The sequence below is a fragment of the Homalodisca vitripennis genome, chromosome 8 (assembly GCF_021130785.1).
Source record: "Homalodisca vitripennis isolate AUS2020 chromosome 8, UT_GWSS_2.1, whole genome shotgun sequence".
Classification (NCBI taxonomy): Eukaryota; Metazoa; Arthropoda; class Insecta; order Hemiptera; family Cicadellidae; genus Homalodisca; species Homalodisca vitripennis.
Genome location: NC_060214.1, coordinates 120,781,663 through 120,798,884, shown reverse-complemented (window position 1 = coordinate 120,798,884; position 17,222 = coordinate 120,781,663). Strand labels below are relative to the sequence as shown.

General features: G+C 31.6%; 1 protein-coding gene across 1 annotated transcript; it reads left to right on the top strand.

Moving 5' to 3' along the window:
- The first annotated feature begins 1,260 nt into the window (after positions 1 to 1,260).
- LOC124368352 (glutathione S-transferase 1-like) lies at positions 1,261 to 9,767 on the top strand. Its single transcript, XM_046825627.1, has 6 exons — positions 1,261 to 1,351; positions 3,383 to 3,525; positions 4,825 to 4,883; positions 6,699 to 6,837; positions 7,106 to 7,273; positions 9,624 to 9,767. The coding sequence occupies exons 1-6, from the start codon at positions 1,264 to 1,266 to the stop codon at positions 9,765 to 9,767; spliced, it is 741 nt and encodes a 246-aa protein (XP_046681583.1). The 5' UTR covers positions 1,261 to 1,263.
- The last annotated feature ends 7,455 nt before the right edge of the window (positions 9,768 to 17,222 follow it).

Here is a 17,222-nt window from a genome sequence, read left to right as displayed (position 1 = left end):
GTTACATTTTTACTTCCAAAATGTTGTACATGGTTAATCTCACATGAAAAAAAACTTTTATAAATCATCATGTCTAAGTTTTCCTTTAATAGAATGCATTAAATAGTCATTAAACTCTAGAAAATATAATATGCTTTGTTTTATATAACAATTTAGTTAATGCATTGAATGTCTAATTTCTTATTATATAATTACTAGTGGATGAATGATGAATACAATTTTTCCTAAAGTGTATACATTCCCATTTTACTCTTATAATTCTCCCAGTCAAAGAGGATGAGACGGGAAAAGGTTCTTGCCTTTACAAGACAATTGTTAGCTAAGCACTTCTTCAGTATGTTTTATTTAAACTCGTTACAAAAGTAAATAATAAAACAAAAACAAACTGATACTTTTAATAATAATTGAACATTCAGAAAGGTCAATCTTCTGACGAACATTAGTCTGATCTACTTATATATATATATATATATATATAAGTATACATATATATATATAAGTATACATATATATATATATATATATATATATACATATATGGACACTTTACAAATTGAATTGTGGCCTTCAAGATGTAAAGCCTTGAATATTCCTTCTAAATTATTTGGAATAACTTTATTTATCAGTAAATTCCAACTAAGATTAAATTAGTACGTTGTTTTTAAAGTCTTAGTTTACAATTAGAAGAGATATATCGGAATAATTTAATTATTGTTTTGAAATTAAAAATATGATGTACCAAACCCTTATTAATTTATTTTTCTTAATATTAAATTCGATGATCTAAAATGGTTTCTAAAAATAATCTTCCATTGCGTCCTGTGAAGAAATAACTTTTTCGTTCAGGCCCCTACGTATTTAATTTTTTGCTCAAAAATCTAATATGTTTTGGAAATAATAAATAATAATGCGACTGTCGCAGGAGTGAACGTGGAAGACTAACAATGCGTTTTAAATAATATTTGTTCATTTTGAGAATATCAAATATTTTTAATTCATCATACCTCTGAAAATAACATTGTACTAAGAGAGCAATGACAGTCAATAAATTTACATTCTCTATAATTTAAAATTGTTTAATAAGAGGCAGATATCATATTAAAGAGGAGCTAATTTAATACTTAATACGTCAATTCTCTTGTTTCAATTTTTACGCTTTATCACCAACCAGACAACTAATATCTAATCTTTTCAAGGAGGAAACTTCAAAACGACAACAACATAACGTAACATACATTTGCAATATAGGATAACAGTATTTCCATGTTGAACAGCTTCTCCCCTCAGCAGACAGGTGTTCAGGTTTCAGTGTTTCACAGACTACATTTTGCAACGTACCTCCAAGTTTCAGGTAATAATTGAGCACCTACACCACACCGCACTTTAAGTTATATATTTCTAGGTAATCCTGCACCAATAGATGTGCGATGTGTGGAAGTATTGTAGTAATTAAAATTACTCTCTTCACTTCATGTACGGATGTAGAAACTGATCCCTCTAAAACATTTTTTTTAATAGCTTGTAATTTATATGCCCGGTTGGGGGATCATCTATCACTTGCTGGAATAAAAAAAAATTTACAACTTAGTCTCTCTATTTTTCTATATATATATATATATATATATATATATATATATATATATATATATATATATATAAATATGTCTGTACGAGTATATCTGGAGAATGAACTGACCTGTAGACTTGAAATTTTGCATGAGGCTTCATTTCTATATGACGAACACTGAGTTTGATATAGCGGATGTAACTCCATGAAATATGGCTCAGGTTCTACGTAATATAACTATCCGAAGGATATTTCTAAAGAAATTGTATCTGTATAATTAAATTTTACAAGAAAGTCGTCTTTAATCAAAACAGGAATTTGTTCAATGAATGTGCATGTCCATCCGTGGGTTTGATTCAGTGTCATTTAAGACGTCTTAGTAGGTTGGCAGTTTTTCTTCTAATCTGTTTGAGGGCTATAACATCGTGTTCTGTCTGATTTTCTGTTTGAATAACTGAGCCATACATGCCTTCTTGTGTATTATTAAAGAACTAAAAAATAGTTTTAACTACTTATGCTGCATGATAATGCATAATTATACTGAGACTTACTTATTTTACTAATGATATAAAGCACATAATTATTAACCTTGCGTCATTAACAACCATAAGTGTATTTTGGATTTTGAACAGAATGATCTATGCTCTTACATTTATAAAAGCTCTTGTAGCTCGGACAAACTGCTGACGATCACAAGAAATACATCTGAAGATTAAGGGAATTCACCAAAGCCTGTAAAAGGTATTTTAAAATTTTGATCTAGAAATAATTTTAACGATTTTGTGTTTATAAGGGCCTAACTAAGAGAATATTTGGTAATTTAAACCTATTTGACTTTTATATTTAGGTAAAAACCGTTTTAGGGTTTTATATTTGTGTAAAAAATCTATTCATCCAATTCTAACGTGTATGGTATCAAATTAGTAACTAGCATCATTTAAAGGCCATCGTATTTCCATGATAATAACTTTTACCTATCATGTTTATTATGTTAAGAATGTACGCTTTTACTTTGTATTCAATTTAAAAGCTTCATTTTGTACAAATATATATTTTACATTGATATAATAGACCAAAGGGGTTTCAAAATACAATGAAAGTAGTGCCCTTATGATTATGTTACCATTATGGTTCTCTAGATGTATCCAGTTTTCTGTATAAAATGTTGAGAAATTCTTTTAGCGGGTTAATGCAATCAGATTTCAGCAACACATCAATATGGTTTATGTTAGGTTGTTACCCATTACAATGTGCATGCATACGAGCGAATATACACACATGTTATAATTATATCCTAATCACTTTTTTGTACCTTGAAGTGATATAATATATTAATATTATTAAGAGAACTGCAAAATTCCTTAGTGCCTTCTTAAAATTAATAATTACTATCTAAATCCGTTATTTACCAAAATTAGACCTAAAAACCTTGAAACCTCTTTGCGAAATGGTAAATAACATGTCGCAATATATGTGAAGCAGTGTTTTCCCTAAGTTATTCTTTTTCAGAACGAAATGGAAGACAATAATATGTCAAAAAGTTATTATACAAATTGATTTTGGCTGTGAGGAATGCCGAATCTCCTCAAAATCTGTAGCAAAGTAAACTTTGTAAAACAGCTGTAACAAATAGTAGGTTGTGTTGGCTGTGGATTACTGGATTAATAAGTGTAATAAGAGAACTAAAAATAAAAAACAATAACTTAATTGGAGATGAAATTAAAGATTTGGATTTTTAATTTAGTTGTCTTTAATATTAGCTGCAATACCAATACAATAACTGGTGTGTCTATAATGATGATTTGCTCAATATAGGAATGGTGATAATACTGTACTACATGGGTCGTAGCCCTCCTACCCGCTCAGTTGATTTGGTTCTTCACGCCCTCAACTTAGCAGTCGAGTACAAGACCATCAACTTGGTGGCGAGGGAACATTTGACTCCTGAGTTCCTTAAGGTTGTGTTCAAATTCTGGTTGTCTTTTGCTTATAAAGTAATTAAACCGTGTCATAAAATTAATAGTGGATTTTATTATTATAGAGATGAAAGATAATTAGGTCTAGGAAATCGACTCTACTAATAAATTGTTTTACTGTACATATGCAGTTTTTCTGTCACTGTTTTAAAAATAAGGTTTCGAATTAATTATACCTAGTTAGAAACATTATTTTTAAAACGGTAGTTTTATTTGTAATTCATTATCAGTGTAATTTCTAATTATAAGGTTCAATATAAACGTTTAATAAATTTAGTTTATTTAGCCCTTTTCTTCTTAAACCAACTGAAATAAATATACAGTACAACTCAACACTACAGATTGTCTCACAAAAATTTAAACGCTGTTCTAAGATGAACGTGTTTGAAAATCAATTCCAGAATTAATAATCATATTCAACAAAAATGTGTAGAGGTTTTAGTTTCATGCTAAGAAATTAATAACATAATAATAAATCCGTGACGAGTGTTGTGGTTTTCGTTGTAAAACCATAGCAGAAATATCAGCTACACAATTTGGTGGTGTTTTGTTTTTGTCATTAAATATATTACAAACTAGGTAATTGATAATTGTTTAATCTTAAAGTATTACATTTTTTATCTTTACTTACGGTATTATCTTTTCCTTATTTTAAAACTGTTCCATGAGCTTTTTCACTTCTAATAAAACTAAACCAGCTATTTGAATACCTCTGCTCATAGTAAGAGACCCCCAGTGTCTTTATATTATCTCCAAATTCTTACGTCACCTTTACTCATATAATAACTAAACCAGCCCTTTCAATTTCTCTACTCATAATTAGTAACCACGCCCTTTTTTGTATCCTCTGCTTTATAAAAAGACCAGTCGTTTCTCTCGTAATCATAATCCTCATAATGAGGGATTAATATAGAATGTGCGATCTATTCTCTCTGTTAATAATGTGCCAAAACAGTGTAAATTTGTGAAACTTATATCTAGAAAATATTGGTATTCACATTCCATGGTATTCACTTTCGTCTATTCATAATGACTAGTCTTACAGTCCCTGAACTTATAATGGGAAATATCATCCTTTAATTTCCTTCTACTCAAAACAAGACAACAAATGTCTACTGAACGGAAGCCTACTAGGGTCAATACCTCTGCTCCTAAAAGGAATCCATAGTTTTACAATCCTCTGTACAAAATGAATTGTGTTACCTTCTTATTTACTTATTTTAAAATAAGGAAAAAACAAAACGCAAGGCAGTATCAAATTAAAGATATTCTGTTTTTCAGCTGAATCCTTTACATACCATTCCTCTCATCGATGACAATGGATTTATCCTTTGGGAAAGGTAAGTATTAGCTTCTTTGGAAAATCATTATCTTTGAGAAAATTGCTATACAAATTACTGTATATTGGTTTATGTTAAAACCATATTTTCATAGTTGATATCTTTCTCAAATATTCAATATACAGTTACACATGAGTTTATAAAAAAAGAGTAATTGATGTAATATTCAAATCTTTTCACTTTATTTTGTTTGTACTACTAGTCTTCAGGATAATTATAAAATCAATACCATATTACAGTTGTAAAAATGTATCTTTAATCCATAAAACATGATCCTAAAACACTAAAAGCAATCTTGTGATCACTTTTAGATTTTTAAGAGTAATATTTATATCAATGATTACATTTCATCACTGTAAAAAGCATTGGCATCGGATATTTAACTGATCACCAAAATAAATATTTCCTTTCATTTGATTAATTTCTAATTTTTAGTCTCCAGTAACTTAAACATAAAAATAGAGCAATAAATAACTCTGAAAAGATTGTAATGATAGTTAAAAAATATAATAACTTAAAATAATCTTGGAAGCCTGCGGTAAAAAGAAGCCGTGGGGTGTTAACCAATCACCATATAGTCCCTCGCAGTATTATTGGCAGTTCCGGGTAAAAATATGTAGATTGGAAATCAACAAGGATGATATAATCCAAGAATTTAACTCTTTAAGCAATGTTTTGACACAAGGTGAACTGGAAAACTTGACGAGAGGCGTTGATATTCATGATAATGAACTTTAATGATCAATTTAGTTTAATTTATCCAAATTGCATACGTAACATAACTTTTCACACTATTTACGACCGCGCAACACCTACAGTCCTTGATGAACAACCTTATCTTGGTTTCGTAATGCAAAAGAATAACTACCTCGGGTTCGAGGAATGGTGATCCTTCGAGCAATCAAATCTTAAAATAAAGAAGAATCCTTCATCGCTAGTTCAGCTCCTCCGTCGCGTCTGGCTGAAATCTACTGGAGTATAGATATCTGGATGTTCTGTTACCGTCCGTGTCTCTTACCTCTTGAACTTACCATCTCTTGAGACAAGACACTTCATTCAGTATGATTTGTTTATTGTTATCTTGTTAGAGCTTGTCTGTCCAGATCTACTTACGAGTGTCCAGCTGGTACTAGATCTCGTGACTTCTTTCTAGAACCGCTAACGCAAAATAATCAAGAAACCGTTCTATCCTCAGGATTCATCTTCATGGTAACATCAACCCAGCAGACTTGGACTTTTTAACGATAGTCTTAAGGTGCAGCTTCCAAGCTCAATCTGTTCTAACTCTAATTTTCTAGTTAATACTACTAATGTCACCGTTATGTTATACATTGCTTTTATATTATTGTTGTTGTTATATTAAATAGGTTTTTATGTTTTTTAATAGATGCTGTTACGTTTATTTTTATTTACCACTGATATTGTTAATTGCTTTATGGTCTGCACTGGTTTTTCCAATGGTAATACAAGGATCTAGTTTATAATGACTACTGATGCAATTTAGATGTATAATTTCTTATTTGTTAAACACTCACTTGGTTTTGTCAATGCTCCAATATCAGTAGATATTGTACGTATAAATTAAAACCATTTCCTTTTATGTAATGGCTTTACCGTTGAAATAAATAAATCACATGTAAAGTGATGTAGGACGAGAAGATGATGTTACTGACTGATGTACGTTTGAGACAAAGCGTACGTTTTTGATATCTCTATTCAGTTAATGTACTGCTGTGATTCTTCTTATGTTCTTTATTGTCAAATCAGTTGGGGATTAAGTACAATTTAGTTACAAAAGCACTTTTGTCTTTTCAGTCGAGCAATCATGACATACCTGGTGTCCAAGTACGGCAAGGATGACTCTCTCTACCCGAAGGACCTCCAGCAGAGAGCGATCGTGGACCAGAGACTTCACTACAGCAACGATGTCTTCTACATCTCGAAGCTCGCAGCTGTAAGATCACAGAGTATTCAGTAATATTTCTTCGGGAAAGTGTTTCTTTCACACAAAAACTTAAAAGGGGATTAAATACAGCATTTTACTTAAATTTCACAGTATTAAATGGGCCGCTATGGTTTTGATACTAAAAAATATCCAAGCAACACCAATGAACAAATGTAATTAATAACTGATTTTTAATCAAATCAGATTCACATAAAACGTATTACTGCATGTATTTAACTATATTTTAAATAACAAATGCTCTGTTTTCCCTTTAAAGCGAGAATTGCTATTGCACAAGAAGAAAAGTATCCCGGCAGAACTACTTGTCAAAATAAGGGAAGTCCAGGAAAACGTGGAGAAGCTCCTGAGAGGTCAGGAATTTATGGCTGGTGACTCTTTGACCTTGGCAGACTACAGCTACGTCACTCTCATGGATGTCCTTGAGGTACAAATCGTACTTAATACTTAAAATAGTAATTAGTACAATAACAACAATGTTATTTTTACTAATATTTCATAGTTTTAATTAGATTGTACATATTTAGTTATTGTTCATAAAACCATACCATAGTGTATACCGTTACTAGCTTAAACATTAGCGTGAGCCATTAGTTTAACTAGAACTCTCCTTATCTAAAATCATTGTTATTTGACTGTATTTAAAGCAATAAATTTGTAATTAAAAATAAGTACAAAAATATTCGTTTGACTTCATGTACTATTATTGCATTGCTTTAAGCTTCTTCCTTTTTTTTTACTTGAAACTTAATAACTCGAAAACGATTCGTTTGGGAAATAGTATTGACATTTGGCATATATACTTATTTATCTATATCTTAACTTATTGTTTAAATAAAATAAAAACAATCAATTTACTAATTTAAAAATAGTTGCCGTTTAGAAATGATTGTATTAAATTCCCAAAAGTGGGTCTAAAGAAAAAATTGGAACCTGATATGAAAACTAAATATTAATAACAATACAAATTTAATACTTGATTGGAAGAGACGTAACTAAAAATTTTTCTTTTACAATTATTTGTGTGCAAATTTTTATTCCTAGGAGAAATCATAGTAAAATAATGTGTTTATATAATATTGGGTAGTAATAGTTCTGTGTATCTCTTTTTTTACGTCAGATTTTGGTGCAATTTAGCCAGAGAGCTTGAGAATTCCCATAATTTTCATGCTTGTAAAAATACTTTTAAGCACTAAGCTATCTTTTATAATAATAATTGCAATGTTAATAGTACCGCTTTAAAATTATTAGCACAGTTTTTGAAATTTGCTTTCAAAACAGATAATTAAATGGGAAATTTGAGGAAAATCATGTTGTTTATGAATTGATCTTCAGAATCATTTATATAATACATGTTCTAGTTATATTTGAGTCTTTCACACATATGTCCACGGTACCTATTAATTGAGTCCTAATTGCCTAACCAATCTTGCTTTAAAGATACTTTAAAGACAGTAAACCAGGCAACATTGTTTAGTACAGCATATACATAAATTGCTACAACCAGAAGGTAACCAAATGGTGGAAGCAATGCTGAATTATACTGTAAGGCAAGTTGTCAAGGTTTATCTGTGGTTACACGGATAGTACACTACTTGTTACTCGAAAGCAATGTTCAGTAAACCCTGATATTATGCTGTAGACTGTGTGTCCGACCGAGAACAGATGTCCTCTGACTAGCGCCTGGTTCCTTCGCTGAATTATAGTTGTACGTAAGTTGTCAAGGTTTATCTGTGGTTACACGGATAGTACACTACTTGTTACTCGAAAGCAATGTTCAGTAAACCCTGATATTATGCTGTAGACTGTGTGTCCGACCGAGAACAGATGTCCTCTGACTAGCGCCTGGTTCCTTCGCTGAATTATAGTTGTACGTAAGTTGTCAAGGTTTATCTGTAGTTACACGGATAGTACACTACTTGTTACTCGAAAGCAATGTTCAGTAAACCCTGATATTGTGCTCTAGACTGTATGTCCGACCGAGAACAGATGTCCTCTGACTAGCGCCTGGTTCCTTCGCTGAATTATAGTTGTACGCAAGTTGTCAAGGTTTATCTGTAGTTACACGGATAGTACACTACTTGTTACTCGAAAGCAATGTTCAGTAAACCCTGATATTATACTCTAGACTGTGTGTCCGGCCGAGAACAGATGTCCTCTGACTAGCGCCTGGTTCCTTCGCTGAATTATAGTTGTACGCAAGTTGTCAAGGTTTATCTGTAGTTACACGGATAGTACACTACTTGTTACTCGAAAGCAATGTTCAGTAAACCCTGATATTATACTCTAGACTGTGTGTTCCGACCGAGAACAGATGTCCTCTGACTAGCGCCTGGTTCCTTCGCTGAATTATAGTTGTACGCAAGTTGTCAAGGTTTATCTGTAGTTACACGGATAGTACACTACTTGTTACTCGAAAGCAATGTTCAGTAAACCTTGATATTATACTCTAGACTGTGTGTCCGACCGAGAACAGATGTCCTCTGACTAGCGCCTGGTTCCTTTGCTGAATTATAGTTGTACGCAAGTTGTCAAGGTTTATCTGTAGTTACACGGATAGTACACTACTTGTTACTCGAAAGCAATGTTCAGTAAACCCTGATATTATGCTCTAGACTGTGTGTCCGACCGAGAACAGATGTCCTCTGACTAGCGCCTGGTTCCTTCGCTGAATTATAGTTGTACGCAAGTTGTCAAGGTTTATCTGTAGTTACACGGATAGTACACTACTTGTTACTCGAAAGCAATGTTCAGTAAACCCTGATATTATGCTCTAGACTGTGTGTCCGACCGAGAACAGATGTCCTCTGACTAGCGCCTGGTTCCTTCGCTGCAAGACGGTTATGAAGGACTTCGCCAAGGTCAACGAGAATGGCGCCAGCCAGCTGAAAGAACTGCTCAAACAACAGTTTGATTCCTAATTTATGTCAAACCCAAAACTAAATTGTTAGTATACGTTGTATTAAAACAATTAAATTGGATTAGTTCATCAGAATTAACAGTTTTTTTATTGTTTACACTTATGTGTTTCAATGTTAATCAAATTATTTAAAATACTAGAAAAACATTTTTTTTATAAATATAAAATCTGGTACCTCTAAAAATACTCTTTATCCTCAATCGTTTTTATTATTAAATATAGAAATATTCTTTAAGAACAGACTAAATTCAAGACAATGTTTTGTAACAACTATGTCAATTTGATGGTTAGTTCGCATTATTGACTAATTAATCTGCAGGCATCACGATTTTTACCGCAAAGATAGATATTTCAGTGAGTTAAGAGCGTCCGTTCAACTTTATGGAGAAATATATTTGGAAAAAAAAAAAAAACATTATATACCAAATGTAATACGGTATATGGTCTTAGGATACACGATAACTCATAAGATTCTACCAAATGTAAGAGTTTTATCTAAGAGTGACGTAATTTAAAAACAAGCGAATTCAGAGAAAAACACCTAGATTAAGACTTGACCTTAAAACACAAAGTGGACCAAATTTGTTCAAAGATTAATAGGTTTATTTTATATCATTAGCCACCATTTATTTCGGGCTTAAATACAGTTTATTCTCTTCTTTATACCCCATATTTGTTTAAGAAATCATAGTTTTGTGTTGTTTTGTCAGAGCAAAAATCTGATAGACTCGTACAGGAAATAGATTAGAGATATTTAATACTGTTCGATAGCCAAATATAAATACATTTGATTATGTTTGGATACTACCTTTAGATTCCGGTATAGAGTCAAATCTATCAGTGACCTAATCCTGCCCTAAGAGGAAAGTTAAATAGATGATAAACTCATTATTCAGAGTACTAGTCATTTTAATACATTTGTGATAACTAACAAATCTAGCCGATCACGTTGTAATCAGTATATGTATTTAATGAATATTTTGTTTCTAGTTCTAATATATATCTCTTGGAGATTTTCTCTCGATATCGATCTATTGCAAATAAATTCCCATCTCCAGTTTTTGGCCTCTTGGAGCTGTCGGCCTTTTTCTCCGGTCCCTTAGGACTGTGGGAAACTCGAACTTCTAGAAACTTTCTAACTTTAAAGGTTTTAGCATATGGAATTTCTATCAAGAATCTCCTAACTAAGGGAGCTTAAGTTTTCTGGGTGTTTGGATCAATATATTAATATATACTTTGCACACTATTCCATACAATTGTTTGTTGAAAGCCTATGGAATAATAATTGGTATTTGTGTAGGACAACAATGCTGGGTCAAAATTTATATAAGTGGATATCAAATTCAGAATAAAATCTATAGATCCCTACAACGTACACGGTATTTGTGTGACAGTGTTTAGTGTTAAAATAATGTCCATTAATCAAGGAATAAGAAGCAACACTTATGTTTACTAGTAGTATTATGATTACAAACCTTTTTCTATAAAACTATTACATTAATTAGAGTTTTATTATATATTATGACCAATAAAATAGAACATGAGTTCATATAGAGAACGACGTCCTTAATATGGCGAATATGAGAAATGTTAAACACATTTAGACACCAAATGTGAAGATAAAGCTCCATCTGTGGTTTTACGCATCTTCTGTAATTATACTTTCCTAAGAATCTTGTTTATTTGATTCCAGAAATCCGTCTCTTTTTAGAAGTAGTTTTGTGCCGCTATGAAATGAAGCACACATCGTTTATCTCTAAATCATTAAAAATTAAACATTAATATCACCGCTGTAATTATTAAAAAAATACCTGCCAGCTCTGCCCAATTAAGTAATGCAGGGACGAAAAAGGTCCAATGAACAAATATCGCCCAACTAAGTGCCCTCTTAAGTATTTCCGGCCTCTTCAAGCAGAACTTCGTTATTAAACTTCGTTGTCGAGATTGTTCTTTATTGCGCTGACAGTTCTAAACTTAATAACTCTCGAGACATTTCAGATATTGCTGAGTTGGTGGAGTCATTTTGCGCGGGAAGAGGTGAATCGTTTTAGAAATATTAACAGTTTTTAGTTGATGTGTTTTAAAAGTAACTAGCAGTTTATCTGATGTTGCTCCTTTTACTACTTATCAAAGGACTTAGATCTAATGGGACCTACATGTACGCTAGCAAGGGATGTCTATGATTAATTAAATTGTGTGATGAATTAATCGGTATAGTTTGCTTTAAAAAGTATTAGTACTGAATAGTTTTATATTATTTTTACTGGTGTATGGTTGAAGCTAAACCTATAATTAATTGCGTATTGTATTAAAATTGTAAGTTAATTCACACTATTGTAGAATGCTGTTAAATACTGGCGTTCGAACGAACTATTGAATATTTAAAATATGTAAACGTAGATCCTGTATTTAGGCAATATGTGTGTGGGTATATATACCACTATAGAACCCACTATAGCTTATTCCTAACTTTGGACCAGTTATAGGCGTGCTGTCTGCCTATAACTGGTCGTCTATCTGCCTAGCTGTACCTGTCTGTCTGTCTGTATGCTTGCCTATTCCTGCATGGTCTGTCTGTACCTGTATGTTGGTAGTCTGTCTGTATGCTTGCCTGTGCCTGTCTGTCTGTCTAAATTCTTGTGCCTGTCTGTCTATCGTTACCTGTATGTTGGTAGTCTGTCTGTATGATTGCCTGTGCCTGTCTTTCTATTTGTCTGTCTACATGATTGTACCGGTCTGTCTGTACCTGTCTGTTGGTAGTCTGTCTGTACCTGTCTGTCTATTTGCCTGTCTAAATTCTTGAGCCTGTCTGTCTATCGTTACCTGTATGTTGGTAGTCTGTCTGTATGATTGCCTGTGCCTGTCTTTCTATTTGTCTGTCTACATGATTGTACCGGTCTGTCTGTACCTGTTCTGTTGGTAGTCTGTCTGTACCTGTCTGTCTATTTGCCTGTCTAAATTCTTGAGCCTATCTGTCTATCTTTACCTGTATGTTGGTAGTCTGTCTGTATGATTGCTCGTGCCTGTCTTTCTATTTGTCTGTCTACCTGCTTGTACCTGTCTGTCTGTACCTGTATGTTTGTAGTTTGTGTGTATGCCTGTCCGTCTGCCTATAATTTCTTCAAGAAAGATTGTGAACCATCTGTGTAGTACTGACTTAAAAAAAGTTCCTCTTTCAATTTCAAGAAAAACCGGATTGTATGTTACACCAAGCCAAATTGTCTCTTGACCCCTAGGACTGTTGTATTTTTTATTAAAAACTATACTTCATCAAAATCATACATAACTTCATGGGAAAAATTACTGCCCTCAAAAAGTGTCACTCTTGAAAAATAGCAACTATGCGGTAAATAAGCAAGGTATTAAGTTAGCCTTTCGATTTAAATTTTGAGCAAATACTATGATACAAGTATTGTCTAAGTTTAGTATTGTCTGATTATATTTTCAAAAGTCTTGTAAGTCTACTTCCAGATAGCTTAAAGTACCAGAAAAGAGCATTGGTGGTCTTTTTTTATGTCTTTAAATTTTGATACTAGTTGCATATATTATTTTTAATGTATCCAAGAACACGTTGATTACCCTAGGTGTGTAAGTTTTAGATTTGAGGTTAGAGTACTTAAAGAAGTAAATTTGAAAATATATTAGGCCAAACATCACACAAGTTTAATTACTTGGTATAATATTCTGTATTTCAGCTTGTTGCGCACATACTACTTAAAAAAACCCTCCATGCCAAACTTTCAATTATGTATGCATTAATGTTTCCGTGCATATGTTTAAGGCAATCAGTGAGCAATTTGTGTATGAAGAATTTGGCTTGTAGATATTTGTTATTAATTATAATGATTATTAATAAAAAAAATTGTGATTGACAGAGCTGCAACATGTAAATGAGCTCCCTATAAATACTTTACTAAAATAATATGTTTTATATAAACGTCATTTAATATAGAACAAAAAACTGGAATTAATAAAAATATATATATTTTTTTTGTAAAAAACCATTAATTGTCACGATGGAAACAGATTTATTTCAATCATAGTTTAAAATTTTGATAAAACAGCTCTTTGGATATATTTGAATATATATATATATATATATATATATATATATATATATATATATATATTTCATGCACGCTACCATTTATTGATGAAATTAGACAACATGCCATGAATTTAATTTCTACAAAATGTAAAATTCATCAGCGAAAGTTTACCAATCTTTATTATCAAACATATGGTTTTAACATTGCTCAAAATGTGTACATACAACACTCTGATTATATGAATAATATTCTATGTTCGAGAGAATTTATACCACAGTTCCAAAATTACTCAGTAGTGACACAAAATATATTGCCTACGCACCAAACTAGAACAAACTCCTTTACCCTTGCAATCCTCAGTAACATGTGGAATTACAGCCCACTTCAAACACCAAAAACATATCCATAGACTCGTCTCTATTGAATAGCTTCAGATTACCTCCACCACCACCTCCGTCTTCATCTCCAGTCCCATTCTCATCGCAAACTTCCCATCTCGACAAAACAATAAGCTTACACAATTTTCAATGCAATGTGACGAGTATGAATTTAATTAACTTATCAGATTATAATCTGCAACTAAATGAAATTTCTCTGTTGTCTAAGGGACTTAACTTTTGCTCCAACTCCAACTTTTGACCACATTCAATTAGTGATGGATTACCTATTCAATTTGCCCGAAATGTGAGATTAAAATATTTTTTTTTGATAACAACAATGACTCTCAAATGAACACAAAAAACATTAAAAATTTTACATTGCATGACTGTTGAAATGAAAACGTTCACTGAACACTTTAAAGATACATCAAGTTGGGAACCACCACCATTAAGTCCAGACCACCCTATCGAATAATTTTTGAACGTTATTTTATCTAACATTGCTAACCCAAATTTTTCTGATGATTTGCCAACGTCATCAAATCTCTCTAAGGAAGAATCTAAAAGCCATTTCATCACTGAAAAAATAACAAAAACATTGTAATTTTGCCTGCTGACATAAGGTGATGTAACAGTAATCATGAACATTTCAGACTATATTAGAGAAGCCAACCGTCAATTAGAACATGAAGACACTTATCAGTTATTAAAATCTGATATGACAAAACCAATTTAATAAAGAAATAACAAAATATTTGAAAGAAAATTCTATTAAAGAGGAATTGCCAAAAGAGCTAATTGATATTTTAATAAACACAAATCCTCAAACACCCGTTTTTTCTACCTGTTTGACCGAAAGTACACAAAACAAAGATATCACCACCTGGCCGTCCCATAGTCGCCTCAATATCATCTCCCACAGAAAGAATATCAGGGTTTGTAGATGTACACCTACAGGGAGTTTTGTCAAAAAATGTACCATCCTACTTGAAAAAACACTGATCATTTTATTGAAAGATTAAAAGAAATACCCCAACCTATTGCAACAAATGTGACGTTAAGTTACGATTGATGTAACTTCCTTATATACTAATATTGACCACAATAAAGGTATTGAAGCTGTGAAACACTTTCATAAATAAAAGACCTGGAAATTCCAAAACCAAGCACTAACTTCATCATTTCTCTCATAAATTTTATATTATCTTCCAATCTGTTTTCGATTTCAAAACAAATTTTATTTACAAAAGAAAGGAAAAGCCATGGGTACCCGAATTGGCCCCATCATACGCAAATCTTTTTATGGCAAAAATTTGAACAAAATTTTCTACATTCTCAAACATTTAAACCTTTATTCTGGACTAGATACATAGATGACATTTTTATGTTATGGACAGAGAGTAATGAAAAACTTTTAGATTTCTTAAACGCATTGAACTCATTCGATAACAATTTAAAATTTACTTGGAAAATTTCAACAGAGTCAGTTACATTTCTGGATATTGACGTTTACATCAAGAAAGGTTACTTGAAACACAAAATTAATGTAAAACCTACCAACACTTTTCAATATCTACACTACAACAGTTGTCACCCTGTATATGTAAAAAGATCAATTCCCAAAAGCTTGGCTACACGAGCAACTAAATTATGCAGTGAGAGTGAAGATCTTAAAAAATTATTTTAGTAACATATATGATGCTTTTTTAAAACGAGGATATCCTGAGAAGCTATTGAATGAAAAGCTACAGCTCAATGAAAGTAAACTTAATAATAATTATGTCAAAAAGAAATATTATGATGAGCCTAAATTAATAACACAATATCATCCTGGTCTTTAAAAAATTAACAACATTTTTAAAGTAGCTTACAAAATTCTTCAAAATTCTCCACTGACAGACTCATTTCTAAAAAAGTATTCCACGTATTGTTTTTAAAAGACCTCCTATCTTAAAGGACATTAATATCGAAACCAAAATTACCAGCTGATTCTGAATGTGGAAAATAAATTTAAAGGAGCACATCCATGTAATAAATCAAGATGCATGGTGTGCAATCAAATATCAAGAGTCATCAAAATTCGAAAGTAGTTCAACTTAAAAAACTAAAAATATACAAAATTATTGGAAATTTTGACATGTGATACAAAAAATGTAGTATACCCAAATTCAGTGTAAAAAATGTCCTAAAGACTACATTGGCTCTACAACAAATAATTTAAGAATAAGAATGACAGGTCATCGTTATGATTTTAAGCATAATGATGAAATCAAAACCATTAGTCATTCATAGTAAATTACACAAAGAAACTTTTGAAAATTTATATACAGTAAAAACCAATTACGATCAATAAAAAATAATTCAAATACATCAAAATTAAGAAATTTAGAAACAAGCATGTCAAATTGTCACAAAATCTAAATTTCCCTATGGATTAAATTCTTCGATAAATTTTAATCATCTGAAACACTCATCACATCTTTACACCCACAGTTTGAACATATGTTTATCATTTCAAGAATATTATGCTTATTAATTTATTTATCTGTTTTACATGTATATTTTTAATTATTTTATGTGTTTTTGTTATGTTGTTATTGACCTGAAGAAGCGTAATGCGAAATATAGTCAATTAATATTAATATGTTGGCCTTTTTCTACATATATATATGAACAATCTTCGCCTTCATCATGACATATCACATTTTATACAATTAAATACTTTTTAATAAATATATTATCTTATAAGCATCTTAATTTTCGTGATTGAGGACAGTTTATTGACAGAATAAATTTGGCACGTAATAAGAAATTCATTTCATGCATTTTCGGTTCCATATTCTTTACCAACGCTTTACTGTAAAGGTTAACGGAACTTATATTGTTCGAATAAAATCAAGAAAATGTAGTCTTAAAACCACTTAAGCAGTGTTTCTCAGAAGTCATAAATACGCCGAGTTTACGCAGAGGCAGTAAAATATCAATGAAAGATGGGTTGGAGCTGTTTATGGCTTTCCAGGGCACAGC